Here is a 12,706-nt window from a genome sequence, read left to right on the forward strand (position 1 = left end):
GAGCAAAACATTAGGGACAGGCCAATCACAGGCAAGAAAGGGCGGGTCATGGAAGCAGGAAGTGACATCACAACAGACATCACAAATGACGACAAGAGAGTCTGAGAAGAGAAGAGAGAATATTCAACATTTATATATTTAAAAAGTAGTGGAAGATGGCAGAGGGATTCTCTTCTTTAGATGTTTCTTTTAGCCATGTAGACCACGTCCAGCCACGTAGACCACGTCCAGCCACGTAGACCACGTCCAACCACGTAGATCACGTCCAGCCACGTAGACCACGTCCAGCCACGTAGACCACGTCCAGCCACGTAGACCACGTCCAGCCACGTAGACCAGTGGTCCCCAACCACAGGGCCACGGCCCGGTACCGGTCCGTGGATCGATTGGTACCGGGCCGCACAAGAAATTTAAAAAATAAATAACTAATTTTTTTTTTTTTTTTTTAATTAAATCAAGACAAAAAACCCAAGATATAATTACAATTAGTGCACCAACCCAAAAGACCTTCCTCCCCCATTTACACTCATTGTTGTTTCTTTCTCTTATTAATATTCTGCTTCCTACATTATATATCAATATATATAAATGATAAATGATAAATGGGTTGTACTTGTATAGCGCTTTTCTACCTTCAAGGTACTCAAAGCGCTTTGACACTACTTCCACATTTACCCATTCACACACACATTCACACACTGATGGAGGGAGCTGCCATGCAAGGCGCTACCAGCACCCATCAGGAGCAAGGGTTAAGTGTCTTGCTCAGGACACAACGGACATGACGAGGTTGGTACTAGGTGGGGATTGAACCAGGGACCCTCGGGTCGCGCACGGCCACTCTTCCACTGCGCCACGCCGTCCCCCATATCAATACAGTCTGCAGGGATACAGTTAATAATAACAATATATCAATATATATCAATACAGTCTGCAGGGATACAGTTAATAATAACAATATATCAATATATATCAATACAGTGTGCAGGGATACAGTTAATAATAACAATATATCAATATATATCAATACAGTCTGCAGGGATACAGTTAATAATAACAATATATCAATATATATCAATACAGTCTGCAGGGATACAGTTAATAATAACAATATATCAATATATATCAATACAGTCTGCAGGGATACAGTTAATAATAACAATATATCAATATATATCAATACAGTCTGCAGGGATACAGTTAATAATAACAATATATCAATATATATCAATACAGTCTGCAGGGATACAGTTAATAATAACAATATATCAATATATATCAATACAGTGTGCAGGGATACAGTTAATAATAACAATATATCAATATATATCAATACAGTCTGCAAGGGATACCGTCTGTAAGCACACATGACTGTATTTTTTTATGACAAAACAACATGTGTGTGTGTGTGTGTGTGTGTGTGTGTGTGTGTGTGTGTGTGTGTGACAGTCCATGACATCATACGTGTGTGACAGTCCATGACATCATACATGTGTGTGTGTGACAGTCCATGACATGATACATGTGTGTGTGTGACAGTCCATGGCATCATACGTGTGTGACAGTCCATGACATCTTACCTGTGTGTGTGACAGTCCATGACATCATACATGTGTGTGTGACAGTCCATGACATGATACATGTGTGTGTGTGACAGTCCATGGCATCATACGTGTGTGACAGTCCATGACATCTTACCTGTGTGTGTGACAGTCCATGACATCATACATGTGTGTGTGACAGTCCATGACATGATACATGTGTGTGTGTGACAGTCCATGGCATCATACGTGTGTGACAGTCCATGACATCTTACCTGTGTGTGTGACAGTCCATGACATCATACATGTGTGTGTGACAGTCCATGACATGATACATGTGTGTGTGTGACAGTCCATAGCATCATACGTGTGTGACAGTCCATGACATCTTACCTGTGTGTGTGACAGTCCATGACATCATACATGTGTGTGTGACAGTCCATGACATGATACATGTGTGTGTGTGTGTGACAGTCCATGACATCATACGTGTGTGACAGTCCATGACATCTTACCTGTGTGTGTGACAGTCCATGACATCATACATGTGTGTGTGACAGTCCATGACATGATACATGTGTGTGTGTGTGTGACAGTTCATGACATCACAGTCCATGACATCATAAGCGTGTGTCAGTCCATGACATCATACCTGTGTGTGTGACAGTCCATGACATCATACCTGTGTGTGTGACAGTCCATGACATGATACATGTGTGTGTGTGTGTGACAGTCCATGACATCACAGTCCATGACATCATAAGCGTGTGTCAGTCCATGACATCTTACCTGTGTGTGTGACAGTCCATGACATCATACATGTGTGTGTGACAGTCCATGACATCATACGTGTGTGTGAGAGAGACAGTCCATGACATGATACATGTGTGTGTGTGTGTGTGACAGTCCATGACATCACAGTCCATGACATCATAAGCGTGTGTCAGTCCATGACATCATACCTGTGTGTGTGACAGTCCATGACATCATACATGTGTGACAGTCCATGACATCATAAACGTGTGTCAGTCCATGACATCATACCTGTGTGTGTGTGTGTGTGACAGTCATGACATCATACATGTGTGTGTGTGACAGTCCATGACATCATACATGTGTGTGTGTGACAGCCCGTGACATCATACGCGTGTGACAGTCCATGACATCATACGTGTGTGACAGTCCATAACATCATACATGTGTGACAGTCCATGACATCATACATGTGTGACAGTCCATGACATCATACGCGTGTGACAGTCCATGACATCATACATGTGTGACAGTCCATGACATCACACGTGTGACAGGCCATGACATCATACCTGTGTGTGTGTGACAGTCCATGACATCATACGTGTGTGACAGTCCATGACATCACACGTGTGACAGGCCATGACATCATACCTGTGTGTGTGTGACAGTCCATGACATCATACGTGTGTGACAGTCCATAACATCATACATGTGTGACAGTCCATGACATCATACGTGTGTGACAGTCCATGACATCATACGCGTGTGACAGTCCATGACATCATACATGTGTGACAGTCCATGACATCACACGTGTGACAGGCCATGACATCATACCTGTGTGTGTGTGACAGTCCATGACATCATACGTGTGTGACAGTCCATGACATCACACGTGTGACAGGCCATGACATCATACCTGTGTGTGTGTGACAGTCCATGACATCATACGTGTGTGACAGTCCATAACATCATACATGTGTGACAGTCCATGACATCATACGTGTGTGACAGTCCATGACATCATACGCGTGTGACAGTCCATGACATCATACATGTGTGACAGTCCATGACATCACACGTGTGACAGGCCATGACATCATACCTGTGTGTGTGACAGTCCATGACATCATACGTGTGTGACAGTCCATGACATCACCTATGTGTGTGTGACAGGCCATGACATCATACGTGTGTGTGTGACAGTCGATGACATCATACATGTGTGTGTGTGTGACAGTCCATGACATCATAAGCGTATGTCAGTCCATGACATCATACCTGTGTGTGACAGTCCATGACATCATACGCGTGTGACAGTCCATGACATCATACGCGTGTGACAGTCCATGACATCATACGTGTGTGACAGTCCATGACATCATACGTGTGTGACAGTCCATGACATCACACATGTGTGTGTGACAGGCCATGACATCATACGTGTGTGTGTGACAGTCGATGACATCATACATGTGTGTGTGTGACAGTCCATGACATCATAAGCGTATGTCAGTCCATGACATCATACCTGTGTGTGACAGTCCATGACATCATACGCGTGTGACAGTCCATGACATCATACGCGTGTGACAGTCCATGACATCATACACGTGTGACAGTCCATGACATCATACATGTGTGTGTGACAGTCTATAACATCATACGTGTGTGACAGTCCATGACATCATACGTGTGGCAGGCCATGACATCATACCTGTGTGTGTGTGTGTGTGTGACAGTCCATGACATCATACATGTGTGACAGTCCATGACATCACACGTGTGGCAGGCCATGACATCATACCTGTGTGTGTGTGTGTGTGTGTGTGTGACAGTCCTTGACATCATACATGTGTGACAGTCCATGACATCACACCTGTGTGTGTGACAGGCCATGACATCATACGTGTGTGTGTGTGACAGTCCATGACATCATACATGTGTGTGTGTGTGTGTGTGTGTGACAGTCCATGACATCATGCGTGTGTGTGACAGTCCATGACATCATACATGTGTGTGTGACAGTCCATGACATCATATGTGTGTGATAGTCCATGACATCATATGTGTGTGACAGTCCATGACATCATACATGTGTGACAGTCCATGACATCATACATGTGTGTGTGTGACAGTCCATGACATCATACATGTGTGTGTGTGACAGTCCATGACATCATACCTGTGTGTGTGATAGTGCATGACATCATATCTGTGTGTGTGTGACAGTGCATGACATCATACATGTGTGACAGTCCATGACATCATACGTGTGTGACAGTCCATGACATCATACGTGTGTGACAGTGCATGACATCATACGTGTGTGACAGTCCATGACATCATACGTGTGTGACAGTCCATGACATCATACGTGTGTGACAGTCCATGACATCATACGTGTGTGACAGTGCATGACATCGTTGACTGGGAATGAAAAAGTGCCTGCAAATGTATTTTTTATCTGAGTTTGATACATGTTGTATTATTTGCACAGCTATGTTATTTATTTTAGAGGCAAACATTTCCACATCAACACCGTATGACAAAATTAGTGATTTTTTTAGTTGTGATTTCCTTCTCTGCATGAAAGTTTAAAAGTAGCATATATTAATGCAGTATGAAGAAGAATGTTTTAATGTAGACATGCAAGCCTTGAAAGAACATTTTGAAAATCAAGACTACATTTCCTGCAAATGGGTGCATTTCTACCCTATATTTTAACTTTAGATTTATTCTCATATCAAACTCTTTTGGCTGTTTTTTTGACACTTACATCCACACCCTGGATTATAAATAATGTCAATAATTCAATGTGATTATCTTGTGTGATGACTGTATTATGATGATAGTCCATCCATCCATCCATCCATTTTCTACCGCTTATTCCCTTTGGGGTCGCGGGGGGCGCTGGAGCCTATCTCAGCTACAATCGGGCGGAAGGCGGGGTACACCCTGGACAAGTCGCCACCTCATCACAGTATGATGATAGTATATATCTGATAGTATATATCTGTATCATGAATCAATTTAAGTGGACCCCGACTTAAACAAGTGTAAAAACTTATTGGGGTGTTACCATTTAGTGGTCAATTGTACGGAATATGTACTTCACTGTGCAACCTACTAATAAAAGTCTCAATCTATCAATCAAAACACATAGAATCATCATACTGCTGTGATTATATGCATCAAGTGTTCATTCAAGGCTAAGGCAAAATATCGAGATGTAAATCGTGTATTGCAATATGGCCTTAAAATATGGCAATATTAAAAAAAGGCCATATCGCCCAGCCCTAGTTCAATGATGCCATTTCTGTTTGTCATGTATCATTTTGTCTATTTTGTGTTTATCCTTGAATAAACAGGTCAGTTTCTTGTTACCAACCATTGTGTATTATTCAAACTCCCCTAATTCAGCTGGCTAGTTGTTATCAAGAGTACTAAAACCCTTTTCAACATGATTCTGACAACTAAGTAGGCTAAATAACTTTAAACTTTAATACATGCTCGGATAGGCCAGTATCGGTCAGTATCGGTATCGGTCAGTATCGGTATCGGATCGGAAATGCAAAAACAATATCAGTATCAGATCGGAAGTGCAAAAACCTGGATCGGGACATCCCTAGGTCAGAGTAAAGATGAGCTTTGTGTTGAGGTTCTAACGTCTTTGGAAGGGAGTAAGTTTCACATTCAAAGTCATGTTTTAAGTCTTCTGTCAAAAAGAGAGTGTTTAACTAACTGAGACAGGAAGATAGTGTCAATGTTCTGTTTTTGCATTGCGCATTATTATGGTACACTCTTTTAGTGTATTTACGGTAACTCCCAGCATGCATTGCTCTATGCGCGGGCTCCAGTTGTTAGTCGGTTATGTGAACGGCAGTGGCCGGTTTGTTATTGTGTTCCCTGAACTTCAACTCAGTAAAGTATACAAAGAAGAAGGTTGTCGTCATTGCGTTATCAGATAGTTCCACAAGGGAGGAGCCTGACAGCTGAAGGTTCTATTTCACGTTCTATTATAACACGTATTGAGACTCCAAGCCAATCTAAACCAAACACAAGTTCTTTAATGTCAAATTGTTCCTGGCCATTTGGTGCTTTGGAGCTGAAGAGATTCATTTTGAATTCCAATTCCAAATGTTGCAGGGACCAAGTGGAGATGATTCAGGCTCAGTCCCCCATGAACAAAGAGCTCAGTGTTCTGTAATTAGTGGTGTGGTAGATGTCTGCTAATATGAAACATGTCATAACACATGTATGTGAAAATATCTCTTTGCAAATGTAAAATATGCCACGGATGGAGAGCGCTAAGTGGCAAGGTCAAGCTGTACTTGTGCAGGATCATTTTGGACTTGCAAGAGGGTCTCTGAAGTATAACTTGAGCAGCCTGTTACAGGAGGGCTGAGCTACTGTGTGGAAGCATTTCCCTTGTGGATCAATAAAGTTTGTCTCAGTCTAAGATGGGGATCAACTTGTATTGACATGCTGAGTTGGACACAACATTCTGAGCACTGCGTTATTCCTTTCAGACCCTTGTAGCACGTCTCAAGGAGAACTTGGAAAAAATGACGGAGGAACGAGACCAATGCAGTAGCAGCGAGATGCGGGACAAAGAAGCGGGCAAACGATTGCAAAGGCAGATACGCGACATGAGAGAAGAGATGAGTGAACTTGGCAAAAAGGAAGGAGAGGCCAGCCGCAAAAAGCACGAGCTGGTAAGGTCAATGCAAGGAGCTCCACCTACAAATCTTCTAGTCAAATATTCCTTTTCTCTCTTCTTTCATTCACAGGAAATGGACATTGAAAGCTTGGAAGCTGCAAATCAGAGTCTGCAGGCAGACCTAAAACTGGCCTTCAAACGCATTGGTGACCTCCAGGCTGCCATTGAGGACGAAATGGAGAGTGACGACAACGAAGACCTTATCAACAGGTACATTGACATTCACACATTTTCTACAAGCTTATTTGGCAACAAAATAGAAGCAGACGTTAAAAAAAAGGCCATAGTTAAAGTCTGGTGGTCCAAACATCATTTTTAAAGAACTGGTCTTTTGCAAAGCTAATGGAGATCATTCAGATGTTCCTAAAACTGTTCCAAAAAGTCAGACAAGGACCAAAAACAGAAGCAATTTATTTTGTAATAAATAATGAAAATCTAAATAACAAAATATAATAACACAAATAGTATCCCAATAGTAAGAATCATTTTGAAAAAATCCTAAATCCAGACGGTGATCTGGATCAACCCTAAAATCAAATGTCTTGTTCCTTCACCCATTTGTGAAATGACATGAATATTTAACATGACTTTAGCCTTCATTAAAGATTCTTGTTGGGGAAAAGTGAGATTGAGGAGGTACGACCTTCCTTCCACACACTGGCCTGGTCTACCTGAAACTGTTGTGTTGCCAGGAACATTGACTTTACAATCCCAGACTATCTTTGTCCTGCTTCTAGAAACTTTCTTTCGGGCCATGGTGGTGATTTGCAGTCATACTTATTTTTTTAAAAGTACAGAGACTGAATCCCTAATGCATGGAAGTCTTTGTTAGGACACATGATACTGTGACATGAAGTCTTTGTTAGGACACATGATACTGTGACATGAAGTCTTTGTTAGGACACATGATACTGTGACATGAAGTCTTTGTTAGGACACATGATACTGTGACATGATGTCTTTGTTAGGACACATGATACTGTGACATGAAGTCTTTGTTAGGACACATGATACTGTGACATGATGTCTTTGTTAGGACACATGATACTGTGACATGAAGTCTTTGTTAGGACACATGATACTGTGACATGACGTCTTTGTTAGGACACATGATACTGTGACATGAAGTCTTTGTTAGGACACATGATACTGTGACATGAAGTCTTTGTTAGGACACATGATACTGTGACATGATGTCTTTGTTAGGACACATGATACTGTGACATGATGTCTTTGTTAGGACACATGATACTGTGACATGATGTCTTTGTTAGGACACATGATACTGTGACATGAAGTCTTTGTTAGGACACATGATACTGTGACATGAAGTCTTTGTTAGGACACATGATACTGTGACATGAAGTCTTTGTTAGGACACATGATACTGTGACATGAAGTCTTTGTTAGGACACATGATACTGTGACATGAAGTCTTTGTTAGGACACATGATACTGTGACATGATGTCTTTGTTAGGACACATGATACTGTGACATGAAGTCTTTGTTAGGACACATGATACTGTGACATGAAGTCTTTGTTAGGACACATGATACTGTGACATGATGTCTTTGTTAGGACACATGATACTGTGACATGATGTCTTTGTTAGGACACATGATACTGTGACATGATGTCTTTGTTAGGACACATGATACTGTGACATGATGTCTTTGTTAGGACACATGATACTGTGACATGAAGTCTTTGTTAGGACACATGATACTGTGACATGAAGTCTTTGTTAGGACACATGATACTGTGACATGATGTCTTTGTTAGGACACATGATACTGTGACATGATGTCTTTGTTAGGACACATGATACTGTGACATGAAGTCTTTGTTAGGACACATGATACTGTGACATGAAGTCTTTGTTAGGACACATGATACTGTGACATGAAGTCTTTGTTAGGACACATGATACTGTGACATGAAGTCTTTGTTAGGACACATGATACTGTGACATGATGTCTTTGTTAGGACACATGATACTGTGACATGATGTCTTTGTTAGGACACATGATACTGTGACATGATGTCTTTGTTAGGACACATGATACTGTGACATGATGTCTTTGTTAGGACACATGATACTGTGACATGATGTCTTTGTTAGGACACATGATACTGTGACATGAAGTCTTTGTTAGGACACATGATACTGACATGACATGTGCACAATACAATAACCAAGAAGACATATGAAGACCAGGACAAATCTTTCTTGAAAATCTCAGAGAAAAAACCCCAATCCTTATGAACTGAGGTACCATTGTACTACTTTTGGACCATTCCAATGACATTGTTGGTCATTTAATAGGAAGTGCACTGTCTTCACACTGTCATTTATTTTCTTCTTTTAACATGAGGAAACTTTTATATTTGATAAATAAGTGTTTCCTGATAAAGGAAGATACTTACATTCTTTAAGTCCAATAAGTTGTCCACCGTCTTTGTACCTAAACTATGGATTAAATGGAGTATACTTGTATAGTACTTTTCTACCTTCAAAATACTCAAAGCACTTTGACACTATTTCCACATTCACCCATTCACACACACACACACACACACACACACACACACACACACACACACACACACACACACACACACACACACACACACACACACACACCCACACAAACACACACACGCATGTTCACACACTGATGGCGGGATCTCCAGGTTTTCTCTGAAGGCTTGTCTTCCCTCTGCCAGACACACATCAGAATGAGTAAATACTAGAAGTGTGATGGTTCTCCATCTACTTCCATATTAAAGTCATCAGAATGAATAAATACTAGAAGTGTGATGGTTCTCTATCTACCTCCATATTAAAGTCATCAGAATGAGTAAATACTAGAAGTGTGATGGTTCTCCAAATTAAAGTCAAGCTTTGCTTCATTTTGCCTAGAAAATGCAAAAGATAAAAAGTGCTTAGCTTTTGTTGGAGCAGCCTTCATGATGACAAGTGGAACTTTACAAAATGGACTACTAACAAACGTTATCGATATTTGGCTTTCTGATGACATTTTAGGATGAAGATATACCATGAATATGATATTACCCTATTTTCGGACTATAAGTGGCAGTTTTTTTCATAGTTTGGCCGGGGGTGCGACTTATACTCAGGAGCGACTTATGTGTGAAATGATGAACACATTATAATATTATTGATGTCATTGACGTAAGAGACTAGACGTATAAGATTTCATGGGATTTAGCGGTTAGGAGTGACACGTAAACGTATAGCATGTTCTATATGTTATAGTTATTTGAATGACTCTTACCATAATATGTTACGTTAACATACCAGTTGGTTATTTATGCCTCATATAACGTACACTTATTCAGCCTGTTGTTCACTATTCTTTATTTATTTTAAATTGCCTTTCAAATGTCTATTCTTGCTGTTGGCTTTTATCAAATACATTTCCCCAAAAAATGCGACTTATACTCCAGTGCGACTTATATATGTTTTTTTTCCTTCTTTATTATGCATTTTCGGCCGGTGCGACTTATACTCCGGAGCGACTTATACTCCGACAAATACGGTAGCATGACCATCACACATGGACCCCGACTTAAAGAAGTGTAAAAACTTATTGGGGTGTTACCATTTAGTGGTCAATTGTAGGGAATATGTACTAATAAAAGTATCAATCAATCAATCAATCAAAAGATAAAATGCTGGAAAGCTTATGAACCTAATTAAATCGTCTCTAAACTTTTGAACTTTGAACGTCCAACTGTTGAATGTTTCAGTACTTTTTACAAAACTTGCTGTTCTCCAATAAAAAGCAGAATTGACATAAAAGACTTTCTGTCTTACAAGCCTCTCATCACACTTTCCACTTCCCTCTGAGGTGCTTCTGATCATTTGCTCTCGCTCTCATGATGTCAACATTTCAGCTCTTGTGACTGGTCAGTCCATTGTGCAATTCAGCAATTCATCCATCCATTTCCTACCGCTTGTCCAATGTGTGCATTGAAACATTTAGAGGAGGTTCACCGCTAAATGTTATCTTGCATTTTATTTTCATCATGAAATTTCACCCCAAATACCACAACTTTGTGTGAGTGGAACGCTTCTTTTTTAGGAAAGTTCAATGATGACCAACATTGATAGTTTGAAAAGTGTTCATGAATATTTTCACTTTAGAAAATGAAGCTTCCTGATTGGCTGAAGTGCACAGCTCCAGCTTGTCCCCATCACACTGACATTTTCTTATCCACATTTTTGTCCGTTTACATATTTCACCTGGAAGACCGAGTGTTCCAAAGACACAAGACTTTTTAAGCCTCTGCTTCTCCTTGGCACTTTTGCTGATTTATTGTCAAATAAATGCAATATAGCGTAACGATAATAACCACACTGTTTGAGTGGTGAAGTGAATTACATTTATATAGCGCTTTTTCTCAAGTGACTCAAAGCGCTTTACATAGTGAAACCCAATATCTAAGTTCCATTTAAAGCAGTGTGGGTGGCACTGGGAGCAGGAGGGTAAAGTGTCTTGCCCAAGGACACAACGGCAGTGACTAGGATGGCGGAAGCGGGGATCGAACCTGCAACTCTCAAGTTGCTGGCACGGCCGCTCTACCAACCGAGCTATACCACCCCAGTGCTGATATGATTGATAAATGAAGCACAATTGAAATGTTGTCAGTCATATTAATAAAACACAAATATCTCACTTCTTTTTGTCAAAGTAGTTCTCTTTTTTTGATGAAAACTGCTCTATCATAAAACTTGTTTGGTTTGAAGTGAAGAAGGACTTAGTAAGCATGAGATGGTCCAACCATGTAAGGACAGTGTTGTTTGGTTTGAAGTGAAGAAGGACTTAGTAAGCATGAGATGGTCCAACCATGTAAGGACAGTGTTGTTTGGTTTGAAGTGAAGTAGGACTTAGTAAGCATGAGATGGTCCAACCATGTAAGGACAGTGTTGTTTGGTTTGAAGTGAAGAAGGACTTAGTAAGCAGGAGATGGTCCAACCATGTAAGGACAGTGTTGTTTGGTTTGAAGTGAAGAAGGACTTAGTAAGCATGAGATGGTCCAACCATGTAAGGACAGTGTTGTTTGGTTTGAAGTGAAGAAGGACTTAGTAAGCAGGAGATGGTCCAACCATGTAAGGACAGTGTTGTTTGGTTTGAAGTGAAGAAGGACTTAGTAAGCATGAGATGGTCCAAACATGTAAGGACAGTGTTGTTTGGTTTGAAGTGAAGAAGGACTTAGTAAGCATGAGATGGTCCAACCATGTAAGGACAGTGTTGTTTGGTTTGAAGTGAAGAAGGACTTAGTAAGCATGAGATGGTCCAACCATGTAAAGACAGTGTTGTTTGGTTTGAAGTGAAGAAGGACTTAGTAAGCATGAGATGGTCCAAACATGTAAGGACAGTGTTGTTTGGTTTGAAGTGAAGTAGGACTTAGTAAGCATGAGATGGTCCAAACATGTAAGGACAGTGTTGTTTGGTTTGAAGTGAAGAAGGACTTAGTAAGCATGAGATGGTCCAAACACGTAAGGACAGTGTTGTTTGGTTTGAAGTGAAGAAGGACTTAGCAAGCATGAGATGGTTGTTGCATGGAGCAAACATGGAGATGTTGCACAGATGATAGCAGTGTATACAAACTTGTTGACCTGAAAACTGAGGAGGTTTTTCTGGAAAGAAACGTTC

General features: G+C 40.7%; 1 protein-coding gene across 7 annotated transcripts in view; it reads left to right on the forward strand.

Moving 5' to 3' along the window:
* Positions 1-12,706, forward strand: part of myo18ab (myosin XVIIIA b) — a 227,897-nt gene that overhangs the window by 184,259 nt on the left and 30,932 nt on the right. For all 7 annotated transcript variants that reach the window (XM_061973197.1, XM_061973193.1, XM_061973198.1 and 4 more), the window contains 2 exons: positions 6,830-7,015; positions 7,091-7,230. In XM_061973197.1, the coding sequence (XP_061829181.1) occupies positions 6,830-7,015; positions 7,091-7,230 (326 nt within the window). The remainder of the gene's footprint in view (positions 1-6,829; positions 7,016-7,090; positions 7,231-12,706) is intronic.

The sequence above is a fragment of the Nerophis lumbriciformis genome, linkage group LG17 (assembly GCF_033978685.3).
Source record: "Nerophis lumbriciformis linkage group LG17, RoL_Nlum_v2.1, whole genome shotgun sequence".
NCBI lineage: Eukaryota > Metazoa > Chordata > Actinopteri > Syngnathiformes > Syngnathidae > Nerophis > Nerophis lumbriciformis.